The 16673-nt window shown below is 42.0% G+C and overlaps 1 protein-coding gene across 1 annotated transcript; it reads right to left on the minus strand.

The window, feature by feature from the left end:
- Positions 1-7343: 7343 nt before the first annotated feature.
- tceanc2 (transcription elongation factor A (SII) N-terminal and central domain containing 2) lies at positions 7344-16669 on the minus strand. The gene is made up of 4 exons (XM_063064928.1): positions 16468-16669; positions 11940-12081; positions 10585-10778; positions 7344-10032 (listed from the first exon to the last, which is right to left on the minus strand). Exons 1-4 carry the CDS (start codon positions 16555-16557, stop codon positions 9841-9843), a joined length of 618 nt encoding a protein of 205 aa, XP_062920998.1. The 5' UTR covers positions 16558-16669; the 3' UTR covers positions 7344-9840.
- Between the last annotated feature and the right edge of the window lie 4 nt (positions 16670-16673).

Genomic DNA, 16673 nt, shown 5'->3' on the forward strand with positions numbered 1-16673 from the left:
TCCTTTCAGGACCTCATTGCTTTTCCTTCCTATGTCATTAGTACCAATATGTACCAAGACATCTGACTGCTCCCCCTCCCCCTCCAAAATGTTGTGGACATGATCTGAGCCATCCCAGACCCTGGCTCCTGGGAGGCAACATACTATCTGGATGTCCTGTTCATGTCCGCAGAACCTCCTCTCTGTTCCTCCCACTATCAAGTCCCCTATCACTACCACTCCCTTCTTCTCTCTCTTTCGTCAGTGCCTGTAACCCAGTTGCCATGGCATTCTCCTGGGAAGTTATCCCCCAAAAAAGTATCCAAAGAGGTATACTTATTTTTCAGGGGAATGGCCACAGGGGTGCTCTGCTCTAACTGTCTATTTCCACTTCCCCTTGCAGTCACCCAGCTACTCGCCTTCTGCAACCTTGGGGTGACTACGTCCCTGTAGCTCTGATCAATTATCTCCTCACTCTCCCATACAAGCCGAAGGTCATCCAGTTGCTGCTCCAGATCCCTAACACGGTCTTCAAGGAACTGCAGCCGGACGCACTTCACGCAGATGTAGTTTCCCAGGAGACTCTGGGTCTCCCAGTTCTGCAACATCTGACACGAACAACACACCACAGCCATTTAAATGGTACGGTAAGAGAGAGGAAAAAAAAACAAAAAGGAAATATTAACAGACACTTTACAGAGTCGACACCTCTTCCTAGCCAAAGCCTCCTTTGAGCCAAAGCCTGTTGTTTCTACTCTTGCCACTCCCGACGATGACCACTCCGCTTATCCTTTCTGTACTTTTATTTAATCCGTAGAGCTCTGTTGACGCCGCGATAGGTCATGTACAATGGACAAACACCCTCGAAGTTCCCTTCTTAAATAACCGCTGCCAACCTGCGAAAAATACCTCTTGGTAAAGCTCTGAAGAGTCACATACCTGTAGAGTCTGAAAACATAACTAATTTGGCTGATCATATCCGTAAAGAAGCAACAAGAATCCATCTGATCGATGGAATTTCTTTGACTGGATCCATTCAGGTCTCCACCTGGGGTGACTCAACATTATGAGTCATATTATTCATAATTATGCCTCATCATAATCTACATTTTTTATTTGTTTAAAAGCAATCATTAATAGAATAGTTCAAACTTGTGCAAGTATGTCTACTAATCTGCCTAGTCTTATAATTTACATAATTTTATGAATACTTTGAGGAATATATATCCTTTGATATTGATTATACTAGACAACAAAGGTTTTGCTTCCTGAATACTTTTGGATGTATCTTATGGATTTTGGGATGCAGATCATGGAAACCAACATGAAATTTCTCTATCACGCACCATTTTGTTTAAAATCACCTACTTTTGTTATCTCAATTCATAATTCAAGTCAGAATAACTGATGCCAAGATTAAGGAAGGCATTTTTGTTGGTCCAGAAGTCATCAATGACTGGCAATTCGAAGAACTTCCAGTGGGACCGGAGAAAATCACATGAAAGGCATTCAAGGATTTTGTTGAAAATTTTCTTGGCAACTACGGAGCACCAAACTATGCGCAGCTGGTTGACAACATGCTTCCAGCATAGAAAACCATGAAGTACAACATGTCACAAAAGATTAGTTTTCTGCATTTCCATTTGTACTTCTTCCCTGTAAATCCTAGTGCTGTCAGTGACGAGCATGGTGAAAGGTTTCACCAGGACATTGTGTTCATGGAGAAATGATATCAGGGCAACTGGAATCCATCAATGTTGGCTGATTATTGTTGGAACACTTAACCTAGAAGCCTCTGATACTGAGTGTAAACAAAATCATCAACAAAACATTTTTAACTTAGTTGGACTATTGCAATGCATCAGCACTGTTATGCAATTAAACTAATTATATTCAATTAAAGTTAATTTCTTGTTTCTCCAAATTCCTATATGATACAAGTAGACTGAAATTATATTTGTTCAGCTTCAAACAATCTATCAAAACAAACATTTGAGGAAGCAATACTTCAGAAAAATTTGTCCAGAGTTATTTTATACGTAATGTAGATACCACAAGATTTTCTGCCTCTGAATTTTCAGTTGTAAAAATTCTAAGTGTGTGATTTAGAATCAAACATGGAGAGGGGAAGAATTGTTGGATCCAACTATTTGTCATTTTCTTTGCAGTTCAACGATGATCTGTGTTTATTCTATTATTCCGTTTTGTTCAGGAGGTGGGTTTGGGGGTTGATGATCAGGATGTTGTTCTTTATTGTGTGTGGTGGCGGGGCAGGGAGGTGGGTTTGATGTTTCATGTTTTTCTTTGTTTTGCGGCTCTCTGGAGAAGATGAATCTAAGAGTTGTATATAGGTACATACTTTGACAATAAATGAACCTTTGAATTACTTATTATACAAGTATCTGGTTACTGTGACTCCTGGTAGGTATAGTATGCATAACATTGTAATGTGCCTCTAGTGGCTATACAAAGTATAATTCTGGAGCTTCTTCGTACTACATGAAGTGAATCAATGTTTTTCTCATTGGTTAATTTTTACTACAGTATTGACTAAGTGCTTTCTAACTGGTTAATTTTAACTATAGATTAGAATGGAATTTTTCTTATTTCTGTGGGTATAAAATAGCTGAACACAAAGTAGGTTCCATCTTAATCTTCCTAGTCTCTTGTCTGTAAGCCTTCTGCTCCTGTTTCCGTTGCTCCATCAACCTTTAATAAAATAATTGTGAAGCAACAAGTCTTATGCCTCTTTCCTGACTTCTAAAAGAACCTTGGATTAAAACACCAAAATCCATCGGCTTCCTTTGCTCCAAGGAAAACAGTCCCAGTCTACCCAATCGTTCCTTATAACTCAAGCCCTCCATTCCAAGTAACTGCTTTCTGAATCTTTTCTGCATCCTCTTGAGTTTAATCATATCCTTCCTTTAGTGTTGTGACCAGAACTGTGGTCTAAACAATGTTTTGTACAACTGTAACATGACTTCTCAAATCTTGTCACTGTATTTTATAGGAGGCATGAATCCCAAGTCTGCAGTTGACATTAAAATTGGTGTTATTTATAGTGTGGCAGATAGTCATAGGCTAGAGGATGATACTAATCAGTTGTTAAGATGGGCAAAACAATAGCAGCTAGAATTTTGGAATGACACACAAGTTGGGGGGGGCGGGAGTCTTAGAGAATACTGTGGAATGGATGGACTTTGTGTACAAATCTAGAGATCACTGAAGTTGGCAGCAAGATAGATAAAGTGGAGGCAAGATATGCTTCTGGAAAGATGGCTGCATGCTCGTACACAGTGGCTTCTACAGGGCTAGCCAAAGCTGGTATTGTCTTTTTTAAATGTATTTTTTACAATCATAAGACCCAGCTAGACATTAAGAACTTAAAGTACTGCAGGTCTACCCCATCAGCAAGTTGCTCATTAGCAAGAAATCAATGGAGCTTGACTTGGTGCAGATCACATTGCTATCTGTGTCAGAGAGATGTTGGAGTGGGTACACAAAGGTGGTGTGCAGTCTCAATGTGAGAGGTTGCCTTAGTCTCTTTTCTTGTGATTGCAAGACCCTGCTGGACATTGTTAATGTGGAATACTGCAAGTCCGATTCATTGGTGAACAGTGGGAGAATTGCGTGGCTTGTGCCATAGTGAGAACTGGGCCTTAAGCTGCGGCATCACCTGCTTGCAACCACCCAGTAGAGAGGTGTCGGACTGGAGGGCCGGACACGTTGAGATGTGGCCTACATGCTGGAGTCTGTGCTGGCCTCTAGTGTTCATGTGGTATGTATTGTATGCAACTGCAGACTGCTGCAACATTCATGAACTCAGGGACTTGGACTATATTTCTTTTGTAACTGTATTTTACTGCTGTCTGTTACGTACCCCGTAACTGGATTGCCAAACCAGCAGAAATGGATCACTCAGTTGGAGTCTGGATTACTAGAACTAAGAAAGTTTTATTAAAGAAACAAACAACACAGTACTCTAATCAAAAGGATAATAAATGCAACAGTTCAGCAATGATAAACATACATGTACACAGAATTAAGATAACAGGATCAATCAAGCTCTATCGTTGTCTAGGGGTAAATGACCAGTTTCAAAGTGACGCAAAGTTCAGTTCAAATTAGTTCAGTTCAGTTTGCAGTAATCGCTGCCGTGGCGATGGAGAGTGGGAGGGGGAGGAGAGAGAGAGCAAAACGAATGAATATTCAAAACCGCTTCCACACAGATCTTCGCAGTCAGCTTTCGGGCGAGTCCTTTGTTATGTCATCTGAGGTCACCGACCGTGACCCCTCCGTTTCCAGATACGATTGTTTCCCTGCGGTGAACCTGGCACCCAGGCAAGGGTGGACACACACCAGGTTCCCGCCGATCGTGCCTTTCCACCCTGTGCGTCTATGGACCTGTACTTCCCACTGACTTGTGAGAGACGCACCGCTTCCAGGGTCTTGTTACCTCAGGTGTCGTGTGTGTGTCCTGCCTTAGCGAACCTGTCCCTTTTTATCCCTCTGCTGGGGTATCGCCTGTCCATCACTTCAAACAGTTCAGGGTTCAAAGGGGGAGCCGATCTTGACAGCTCTCCTTCCCCTTCATTAACATCTCCAAATACTGCTCCATTGTTTTCCTTATCTCTCTCTTTCCTGAAGACAGGTGGCAGACCAACTGCTGATCCCCCTGGTGCCAGCACAGGACAGCTACATCTTAATCTATGTGTATTCTTGTCACACTTCCCCCCTTTAAGGATTTTTACCGGGGGGTAAAAATTACAAACATGAATATATTATTTGATACACACAAATACACATCTTTATCAGCTATTTGGTTAATACAGCAAATTTGAAGTTGTCAACACCTTGACAGACAGTCAGCCATCACATTTCCTGTTCCTTTTATATGTTATTAATAATCCCTTAGACCAGGCTCCAACTTAGCAAACTTCATAGTGGCCAAAAACACTGATGAGTTGCGATCAATGTAACCTCTCATTTGGTTTCGTCCCGGACCACAATAACAAGGGTCGTCCCATTCCGACTTAGTTTTCTCTCGCAAGGGCTTAGTAGGAGGGGGAGGGGTAGTAACCGCAGAGTTATTGCAAAACTTCCTACAGTACCCCACCATCTCCAAGAGCCTTCTGAGGGCCCTCTAGTCTGTCGGGGTTGGGATGTCAGAGATAGCCCGCACTTTAGCCTGCATTGCTGCCAGTTGCCCCTGTGTCACCACAATTCCCAGGTAAGTGACCTTTGTGTGGCCGAACTCATTTTTTTCAAGGTTCACTATCGAGCTGGCTTCAGACAGCCATATGACATCGCCAATACACACCTCTGTGTTTGTCAGCCCTTTAGTCACTGAATTACTCATTATCATTCTATATGGATGGTGCTCGCTAGGCTAACCAATGTCCCAGTTCGTTGCATCGCCTCGGGACAATCAAACACACGTGTGCGAGTCGTTTAATTACTTCTCCTAAAGAGTCGCTTTGTTTGGGGATTAAGGGAGAGACCTTATCAGCAGAGCTGGCCAAAACAATAGCCTTCTCCCATCTGGTCGATACCATACTCATCTTTTCAAAATGGTTTATTTCTCTTATCAGGGGGACCCTAGCTTCATTGATTTCCGTGCTAACACGGACTAGGTTTGTTAGCATATCAAAAGCCTGTGACCGTCTCAGTTTGCGTCTGCCATGATCAATAACACCCTTCCTCCTGGGCAGCCGGTAAACCTCTTTCATGATTCCACCAACTGTTTCCTCCAGCACCGCAAAATGTCCACCGGGGGGGTACCTTGTGGGCCAGGTTAAAAATCTCATCCCCATAACTCTTTTGCACCACCCCCCATTCCTCATCTGCAGGTACGGTACTTGGTTTCCCTTTCTTCCTTAGCACTTCCTCATCCGCACAATAGCCTACTGGTTCCCTTGTTAATTCTGTGTCAGAGGGAGCTGTCTCTGCCAAAACCATCAGCCCCTCGTCTCGCTCCTGCGCCTGCACAAATTCTTTCCTGGCTAATGCTAAGTCTGTCTCAGCTCCCTCACTACCTCTTGTTTCGCTACACTCCTTCTTTTCACTTTCTACCCCCTTCTCGTACAAGGCTGGCAGAAACGTCTCCGCTAAATTTACTACCGCAGTCCCATGATGAACCTGTGAGTCCATGGGCGGGGCCTCAATGCTGGCAGACTGACCTGTCAATCTCACTGCTTCGAACACGATTCCCCCTGGCGAGGTCATTACCGAGCAAGACTTCCACGCCTTTCATCGGTAATTCGGGCCTCACCCCGATCGTGACTAGTCCAGAGACCAGGTTACTTTGTAAGTGTATCTGGTGCAAAGGGACTGCCTCTGTCCCTTCCCCAATCCCTTTGATCTTGACTTCCCCAGTCAGGGTCTCTGAGCTAAACTCTAATACACTCTTCAGTATTAGTGACTGACACGCTCCCGTGTCTCTCCAGATCCGCACTGGAACTGGTTTTAACCCCTCCTTCACCGACACCAATCCGGCCGAGATAAACCTCTCGCGCCCTTCCTGAACTTTGGCATACCTGTCCTGTCCTAGCGGTTCGTTTACCAGCTCAATACAGCCAGTCAAAATCGCCGTTTTTCCTTTTCCCGTCTCCTTCTTTGGGGCAAAGCACCTGGACGCAAAGTGTCCGACTTTCCCGCAATTATAACAGACAACCCCAGGAGACTTCCTACCAGACTGCTCCCGGTCTACCTTATCCTTCTCACTAGTCCCTGGCTTACTTTCTGACTTTTCTGGCGGACTCTCCCTGCCATCCTAACTACCCTTCTGGTAGCCTTTACTTGGGGCAAACTTCATTTTATGCGTCAATGCATACTCATCCGCTAACTTAGCAGTTGGGGCTAACGTGGCTGCCTCTTTCTCATCTAGGTAGGGTCTCATACCCTCAGGGACACAACCTTTAAACTGCTCAATCAGGATCAGCTGTAGCAGTCTGTCATAATCCCCCTCTACCCCCTTCGAGGCGCACCAACGCTCACAATATGTCTGCATCTCACGGGCAAACTCTAAATACGTGCGGTCCCACTGCTTCCTCGCATTCCGGAACCTCTGCCGGTATGCCTCCGGGACCAACTCATAAATCCTGAGGATGGCCTCTTTCACCACCTCATACCTCTGGGCATCTTCCGCGGACAAAGCTGAGTAAGCTTCTTGGGCTTTCCCTTTCAGTACACTCTGAAGCAAAACAGCCCACTTATCCCTCGGCCAGTCCTGACTTGTAGCAACTTTTTCGAAATGGAGAAAGTACCGATCCACGTTGGTATTGTCAAATGGGGGAACCAGCCTAACCTCCTGGGTCGCCCAGAACCCTCCACCTTGGTTCGGCACGGGCCCCTGCTCGGCCCTTATCTTTAACTTCTCCAGCTCAAATTCCCTTTCCCTCTGCCTCTCTCTCTCTTCTCGCTCCCATTGCCTCTCTTTCTCGTCTCTCTCCAACTCTCTCTCTCTCTCTCTCTCTCTCCTGCCTTTCTAACTCTTTCTCTTTCTCTTGCCTTTCGAACTCTCTCTGCTTCTCTTCTCGCTCCAACTGCCGTACCCGGAACTCGTGCTTGAGTCTCAGCTTTTCAAGCTGCACCTGTACTGCGTCTCCAGCAGGTTTTTCAATAGACAACACCTCCAGCTCGTCTTGGGGAAACACACCTTTAGATACATAGTGCTCTACGATAGCTCTGTGTATCTCCTCTCTCCTCATTGTCGACTTCCCCTTAGCAAGATTCAACCGTTTGGCCACAGCTACCAATTCCGTTTTCCTGGCATCCTCTAATGCCTCCAAGGTCGGCGCCTTTATAATTTCCTCAGCCTCCATTTCTGCTGTTTGTCTTTTCTTTCTTTCGGGAATTTTGACCCAATCAATTTACTCCGTCCCAAATTTAGTGTTCAAAATCGCGGACGAGAACCCCACTTATGTTACGTACCCCGTAACTGGGTTGCCAAACCAGCAGAAATGGATCACTCAGTTGGAGTCTGGATTACTAGAACTAAGAAAGTTTTATTAAAGAAACAAGCAACACAGTACTCTAATCAAAAGGATAATGAATGCAACAGTTCAGCAATGATAAACATACATGTACACAGAATTAAGGTAACAGGATCAATCAGCTCTATCTTTGTCTAGGGGTAAATGACCAGTTTCAAAGTGACGCAAACTTCAGTTCAGTTCGCAGTAATCGCTGCCGTGGGAGATGGACAGTGGGGGGGAAGGAGAGAGAGAGCAAAACGAATGAATATTCAGGGCTTCCACACAGACCTTCGCAGTCAGCTTTCGGGCGAGTCCTTTGTGATGTCATCTGAGGTCACCAACCGTGACCCCTCCGTTTCCAGATACGATTGTTTCCCTGCGGTGAACCTGGCACCCAGGCAAGGGTGGACACACACCAGGTTCCCGTCGATTGTGTCTTTCCACCCTGTGCGTCTATGGCCCGGTACTTCCCACCAACTTGTGAGAGACGCACCGCTTCCAGGGTCTTGTTACCTCGGGTGTTGTGTGTGTGTCCTGCCCTAGCGAACCTGTCCCTTTTTATCCCCTGCTGGGGTATCGCCTGTCCATCACTTCAAACAGTTCAGGGTTCAAAGGGGGTCCCGATCTTGACAGCTCTCCTTCCTTCATTAACATCTCCAAATGCTGCTCCATTGTTTTCCTTATCTCTCTCTCTCCTGAAGCCAGGTGGCAGACCAACTGCTGATCCCACTGGTGCCAGCACAGGACAGCTACATCTTAATCTATGTGTATTCTTGTCACATGTCTTATACATGCTATGTGTCCCTTATTATAAGACGGAACAGAACAAAGTTAAATGGATCAAACTACCTTGATAGAGAAAAACATGATGATTTGTACAAATAGTTTATTCTACCCAACTAATTATCACCAGCTCCAATAGCTTCTCATAGGAGAAGCTAAATGTTACATTATTATTAACCATTTGAGATATTTTATCCAGGCAATGCTATTCAATTATACTGTGTATTAATTATGTTTTGCCCAATTCTTAAACAGGATTTTTCGATACATTAATATTTTTGTTCTTTGCTAATCGACTAAATTGAAATGCATTTAATATCAAACACACACAGTACAGGTTGCGTACCCCTTGTCCGAAATGCTTGGAGCTGCAAGGGTTTAGGATTTTTCTGTATTTTGGAATATGTAACGAGATAGCATGACACCAATACCATTTCTGATTCTGAATTATGTGCTACCAGTAAGCAGTTTTTGCCTTACACTTGTTCATCACACATAAATACAGATGCAGCCATTCAGCATTTTAGATTTTTATCGGCGACAATCTTGGCAAACTCATCAATGAATTTCTCTGCTGCTTCATGATCAGCAGACACTTTATCAGCATAAATCTTTAAATATATAATGCTATGCCTTTTCTTAAATTCCTGCAACTCAGTCTGCTGAATATTAAATTATCCTCAATTTTCAGTTCCTCATGATAGATCTTTGCTTGTTTCATGATCAGCATACTATTATGTTCTTTTTGGTGCCGATGAATCCACTCTATAAATACACGTTTCAGATCTTCGTTTTCCACTTTATGGAGTATTTTTCATTAACTTGTCAACACTCAAAAACATTTTGGATTTCAGAGGTTTTCGCATTTTGGATTTTCAGATACTCAACTGCATGATCAATGCAATGTCACTTTCCCAATAGTCATAAATCAGATCAAAGGAATGCTCTGGCATCTTGGTACAAATCCAGGTATTAAATAACAGTGTTTATACACTTCCTTCTGCCATTGCATCCAAAGAAAAATTAGGTGACAGTTTAAAAAGGCAAAGTCCTTCTGGAAGTCCACAATTCATGTATATACGTAAATTTCTTTAATAAAAAGTCAACATTTCTTGTGATTTTCAACAAGCTGCTTCACTGGGAACTTGTAGGTTTTAACCTGCTCTCGGATTTCTGGTTTGTGTTTTAAAGTAAAGATTAGAGCTCGTATTGTCCTCCGATATGAAATGTTGATCAAACGGGAACACTGGTGAAAAACCTCTCGTTCTAAGTTTTCAATCAGCGGATGTTCCTTCTGTAACAAATACATAAAAAATACATTAATTATTACAGATAGTAACAATATACTCAGTTTATTCGAGCTAATGACCTAGATTATGCCTCTCTTTAGCCTCCAGTTCCAGAGAAAACTGCTAGCTGACAGCGTTGTGTGAATTAGTGTTTCCAACTACCATGCATATGGAATGAAAGTGTGGAACCTCCTGCTATAGTGACAGACCAGCACCCAGCCCAGAAGTGGAGCTCAGTGTACTGAGTTGAGGAGCTGGATATACTTAATACCTCTGATCATCTTACCAGTTATGGCAAGTGTTTGGAAAGAACCTTCTCTTTTTTAATAATATCGTGGATCTGGCCCGAAAAGTGAAGACAATCTTGCCAATTATGAGTGTTCCCTTAAGTCAATCCACATTGAAGGTAGTTCTTAATAAGGGTGTTAAAAAGGATAAGTGAATTAGTCTTACACATCATGATTGCCTTTAAGACAATGGACAGGAGGCTGCAATACAGTTTCTGTTTGAAAATAAGTTTTAAAATCAAAAACTTAAATCAGCATTAAAAAAAATACCTCCAGTTCCAAGACTTCAGTGAACATCTTTCGAGCATTACTCCTGAGACTCTCAGTCTTAGAATCACATCGCACCTCGATGGATGGCTTATTTTTATTTTCTTTTATAAAATCTCTCCAGGTTTTAAAAATGACTTTAGCAAGCTCAGCAACTTCAGGGTCTGAGTTTTTCCGCATCCTATTTACAGTGTGTCCTAGAAATAGGAAGAATATTTATCTGAAAGCAGAATACAATAAGAATGATCTGTGCAATCGCAGACTAAATTTAAAAAAACATACTACTACTTGTGGAAGGCAATCTCTGTCACACAACTTTACCCAGCACATCGAACCACATTTTTAAGGCAGAAGCATGTTTTTATTTTGTCCAACAATTCACAACTAAAACTACAAAAGTAGTTCTCTAGGCTTCAACTTTAAAAACCCCTCAAACTTACTTGAATTTAACTGAAAAGATACTAAGGACAGCAGCGCACACAAAATGCTGGAGGAACTCAGCAGGACAGGTAGCATCTACAGAAAAGAATAAACAGCTGACATTTTGGCTGAGATGAAGGATTTCAACCTGAAATTTCGACTGTTTACTCTTTTCCATAGATGCTGCCTGACCTGCTGAGTTCCTCCAGCATTTTGTGTGTGTTGCTTTGGATTTCTAGCATCTGCAGATTTTCTTGTGTTTGAGATGCATGGTATAAACTTCTTTTAAAAGCAGAAAGAGAACTGATTTATAGTATAAGCATTTCTATGCATGATATAGTTAGTGGTTAAATACAGTAAAAATTCAGCACTGCTCTGGTTCACAGACTTAAGTTCACACTGGGAACCCGCTGGTATATGTTTCACACCCTAGGCAATGCAAGGAAGACTCTCCAAATGATTTTTGTTTGTACATGAATTTCACAATTTTTAAGTTTTTTCCGGCAACATTAAATCTTTTCAAAGCATGCCCAGATTTCAAACTGTGGTTCAAACCTAGGCATTCAAATACATCCATTTTCACCTCTTTGCCTGCATTCAATAAAGACCACAGCTAGCCACTCTTTACTCCCTTCCACTTTGCCTGAACCTTACAATTTTCACTCAAGAGAAGTCAACCTTTTCAACTTGGTGTTATCAAATATATGCACCAAGTTGCAAATGTTATTTTCAGCCTGGTAGTTCCTTAATGCAGTATTGGTGGTTTGATCAGACTTTGATTAATGGGTAGAGCTATGAGGGGATAATATTAAATTATTTGTGCAATGTGCCTGGAGACCACACCTGAAAACAACTCTGTTTTTGTCAATTAAAAAGTTTCCATCCTCTAGTCAGTTTGTGGCACCATCTTGCAAATAACCATACAGTACAATCTTCACCTATTTTTGTTGAGATGAGAACTTCCTGAGAGGGTATTTTCTTCTTTAGTTCCAGCAATGCTTCAATTAAGTTTTCCTTTGTTTGATTGGGGAGTTCCAGAATGGATTTAAATCTTTTAATATCTTCAATCACCACAACTCTCTGTTTAGAGAATTAAAACAATCATTAATGTTCACTCAAATTGTACTTGAAGTATTACTACAAAACATGTTTTAAGATTTTCAGTAAGAGTCAAAAGAAGTATTTAACATCTCAGAAACCAGACCTTGGATTAAATAAAAAAAATCACACAAATGCAAGCATAGATGAAAAAAAACACAAACCCACATACAATGGAATACTTCATCCAGTTTTTGCTCCATTAAAAGACTTTTAATTGTGTTTTAGTTCCAACTTTAACATTACTTCAATTGTTTTTCACCAATTCATATTTTGTACTATAAAGGGTTAATCTTTGTGATTGTTCATTGTCTCACCACTACTGTGGCATTAAACATAACAGAATTAGCTTAGATTACTACTATGCGAATAGAATGCAATGTACTAAGGGAGCACAGCCATGGGAACGTGAAGGTTAGGTGAACACAGGGGTGGGACTTGTGAAGGGTGTGATAAGTGATGGCTGGTTCTGGTTCAGTGGTCTGAGTTGATGCTACTGTACTGATACACTTACTGCAACGTTTCATACCAGTGGAGAGGGTGTAGGGCATTCAGAGGGGCTTGGGGGTAGTTCTTTGATGGGCTGGTTGTCAGCAGTGCCACAGATCAGCAGAATGGGAGATGTGCTGCAGTAAGAGGGGCCTGTACAAACCTCAATAAATATTTTAATGGTTGCTCTGTCCAAGTTTTGTAATTCTAAGTAGATAATTAAAGGTTGTGTCTTTCTGCCTGACCTAGCTGGTTCAGGAACCTATTGGTGTAAGAAAACAATTATGAACTGCTCTTTTATCATAAGCCTCATTCACATTTTGTTTTACATTTGGAAACAATAATTTTCTTGTTTTTTTAAATTGGAATAACACATTGAGATTTTTAATTAACGAAATGACCTGGGTATTTAAAAAAAAACAAGTAAAAAAACTAGGCCAAGGCACCTTTGTTGAGAAATGTATTTTTATTAGTTTTGTTTATTTAGCGATGCAGCACGGAGTAGGCCATTCTGGCCCTTTGGGCCATGATGTCCCATCAACCCCCAACAAACCTGATTATCCCTAACTAATCACGGACAATTAAACTACGCGGTATGCCTTTGTACTGTGAGAGGAAACCCATGCATTTCACAAGGAGTGGGTACAGTCAGGGTTACCAGATTGGCTTTTTTGGTGCCAAATTCCAGAAAGCTGGCTTCTTCCTAATCTGGTTAGCACCAGAAATATCATTTGGCTTTTTCGGGCTTTTCTACATGCTAAGATTATCTGCACAAAAATTACATACCATCCTTTTTCTAAAACATTTTCCTTTCAGAAAAATGTTTTTTGGTCAGTTACATTTGGCAATATTTCTGCCGCCAAGAGTCTGGGCAAGAAGCGGCCAACCAGCAAGTCAGCAACACGATCACGTGCTAACCCGCCCGGGCGAGTGCAGTTTCTCTTGGAGCTCCGAAGTTTTCGGATGTGATTTATAATCATACAATTCGACTGTGAAGTGTACTTTCTATACATAATAACATTTTGTGGTGAAACTGTGATGCCTTCGGCTGTTTCCATAAATCATTTATTATCAACACCCATGACCATGTCGTTAAAGAAATGGAAAGCTTCTTATGATAGCAATCGTAAGTACAATAGCAAATGGGACGAAACGCTTGTATGGGTCCAAAAGGCTGCTGATGGATTGGAGGCAGCTTATTGTAAATTGTGCCACAGCACCATTGTACCAAGAGCTAGCAACCTTTCAGATCATGAAAAACCGGAGAAACACAAGCGGAGGACTCGATCAAAAGGCCAGACACAACTTAATGTAACAAAGACTCCTAGGCAAGATAATGATAAGGTTAAGGCAGCAGAGCTGCAAATTGCTGTAAGCATGACCTGCCATTGTGCGATACGTACAGTTGACCACCTGAGTGAAGTCATGATAGCACATGGGCATGGGAGTACACTGGAGCACATAAAGTTACATAAAACTAAATGTGCATGCTTAACCAAAAATATCATTTCGCCTGCACTGAAAACCGATCTCATTGATGGCTTTCAGAATAAGAAATATGCCATCATTATATTGTTTGTAGATGAATCTACTGACACTTCAACACAAAAACACTTGCGTATTTGCCGATTTTTTAAGTGATAGGACAAAGGAAATTGTAAGTGGATTTCTAGGTTTAATTCCGGTGCAAGAGGCTATAGGAAAAAACGTATTCAATTTGATTGACGAGGAAATCAAAAGATGTGGCCAGGGTCTTGCAAATTGCATTGGTTTTGCATCGGATGGTGCATCAAACATGGTTGGGTGCAACAACTCCATGTGGTCTAGACTAAAAGATGTGTCTCCTTTCTGTGTGCAACTCAAATGTATCTGTCATTCGCTGGCACTGTGCATTCAATATGCAGTATCCAAGCTACCATCAAATATTGGATTTTTACTGTCAGAAATACCCAATTGGTTTTGCCATAGTGAATTAAGACAGGAAGCATACAAAGAATTGTTTAGAGTGATGAACACAGCTACAGAACTTGAGCTAACCCAAACTGCCCCCCTCCCCTTTGAAAAGCCTGCGTCTACTCAGTGGCTTGTGCGTGGAAAGGTCATGCTTAATATTTTGATGAACTGGGAAGAGCTAAAGGCTTATTTCACTTCTGCTGAAGTAGCCCAGTCAAAGTTTGATACAAAATTCAAAGCAAGACTCCTAAAGGAAATGTTGTCAGACTACAAAAACTTGTTCTTTGAGTTTGCAACACCTGTTGTGCAGGAATTTGAAAGACTGAACAGCCTTTTTCAGCAAACCAAAGCTGATCCTCATGAAATGTAGCAACAAATATTCTTACACCAGAAGAATCTTCAGATCAGACTGTATGATGCCAATAGACAGAAAAAAATATTAATGAAGTATTTTGTATCAAATTCTTAACAGCATGTGATAAGTTCCTACAGCAGAACAACACTGCTGAGGCCCATCTAGAAATAAAAAATGTGGAAGAAAGATGTATGTCTATGCTAGGAGAAGCTCTGAGTCAAGGTACATGTAGACTTGCGTCAGCGGGAGATACATTTGCAAGTTTATCAAAATTGAGCCATGTGATAATTTTAAATCAAGCTTCAAGGCCCATGTATTCCAAGTTACCCTTTATACACCTTGCAGGAAACAACGTCAGCACAATTGAAAAAGAATAGAGAAAAATGCCTTTTGTGGATTGGAAAGAAGCAGCTCCATTTAAGAAAGATGGACTCTCGACAGACACTGAAGAGTTTTGGCTTGGTGTACTTCAGCATCAGGCATTTAAAGAGGTCGCCACCTTTGCCCTTACTTGTCTAATAACCCCTGTCGGCAATGCTGTAGTTGAGAGGATATTTTCTCTTGTATCCTCCGTTAAAAGGAAGGCAAGAAACAGAATGCAGCTGAATCTTCTTGATGGTATTGTGAGAATGAGGGCAGAAGTATTGCTTTCAAGCAAATGTTGCAAAGACTTTACTGCATCTCCAGAAATGCTAAAAAAAAACTTCACATCGGACAAGGTTTATGCCGTATGTTCCACTGATTTCAGTGAAGAGGATAGTAATAACCTGGATCTGGAGCTTTTCTTGTGTTGTGAGTATGGGGAAAATAGTGGGCTTTTATCTGGCTTTTAAAAAAGTATTGTTTGGCTTTAAATTAAAATTTCAATCTGGCAACCCTGGAATTCCTTACTGGAATTGGAACTCCGAAACACACCGCGCTGCAACAGCGGCGCGCTAATCGCTGCGCTACCGAGCTACCCTCTCGAGTCTGTCCGAAGCACTTCCATTCAGGAAAAATCCCGTTGCTTTTCTCCCTCGCCACTTTTAACTGTGGATAGCCAATGTTCCTTCTCCCAATGTCTGCACCCACGTATAACTGTTCCTCCTCTCCATAGTACTACTAATTTCAATCTTCATCCATGCCAGACATTTGGATCACTTATACTCTTCTTCTAGGATGCTGTATAAAAGTAATTACTCTGTAACAATAATTAACTCTTATAACTCGACAGACCCTCCTAAATTGTCATTTTAACCAAAACAAAAACAAAAAGGAAACTTTTGACTGACCATGAATTACTTTGCCTTCTTTGCAGGGAGTACAGCCCCACACTTCCAGTGACCTGGGTTCAATCTTGACTTCCAGAGGGGGGAGAGAGAGGGATTGTTAGTGATTTGGAGGGCCTCAGCGAAACAATGGGAGATTGGAACTGATGGGACTAATAGCTTTGTGTCTTTAGAAATGAGCAAAGGTTTACTGGGAAATGTGATTAGAACAGGTAGTAAACAGAACAAAAACATCTCGAATGCCCTTAATCCACAGTTTCAAGTGAACTCCGGAAACCCCTCCACAATGGGGAAATTCTCTACCTTCAAAGACTCCAGAGTAGTCTGACGGTAAACCTTGGGCTGGGGCTGTGCCGGGCTCGCCGCGCAGCCCCGCACTACGAAGCGATCCATGGATGACCCCAAGCTCAGGGCACAGGACGAAGCACTCCTGTTCTTGGTTACGGAATACAACACGACAAGCCCACTCCAGCCAGTGTCCTAGCGCGGCCTGCCTTCAGGCAACTACG

This window comes from Mobula hypostoma, chromosome 12 (genome assembly GCF_963921235.1).
Source record: "Mobula hypostoma chromosome 12, sMobHyp1.1, whole genome shotgun sequence".
In the NCBI taxonomy this organism is placed as follows: domain Eukaryota; kingdom Metazoa; phylum Chordata; class Chondrichthyes; order Myliobatiformes; family Myliobatidae; genus Mobula; species Mobula hypostoma.

Excerpts from the sequence above, each read along its gene's own strand:
- tceanc2 (XM_063064928.1), bottom strand. The coding sequence starts at position 16,557 with ATGGATCGCTTCGTAGTGCGGGGCTGCGCGGCGAGCCCGGCACAGCCC. Across the intron at positions 12,082-16,467 it reads CTACTCTGGAGTCTTTGAAG|AGAGTTGTGGTGATTGAAGA; the intron begins GTAGAGAATTTC and ends TTCTCTAAACAG. Across the intron at positions 10,779-11,939 it reads TCTCATCTCAACAAAAATAG|GACACACTGTAAATAGGATG; the intron begins GTGAAGATTGTA and ends TCCTATTTCTAG.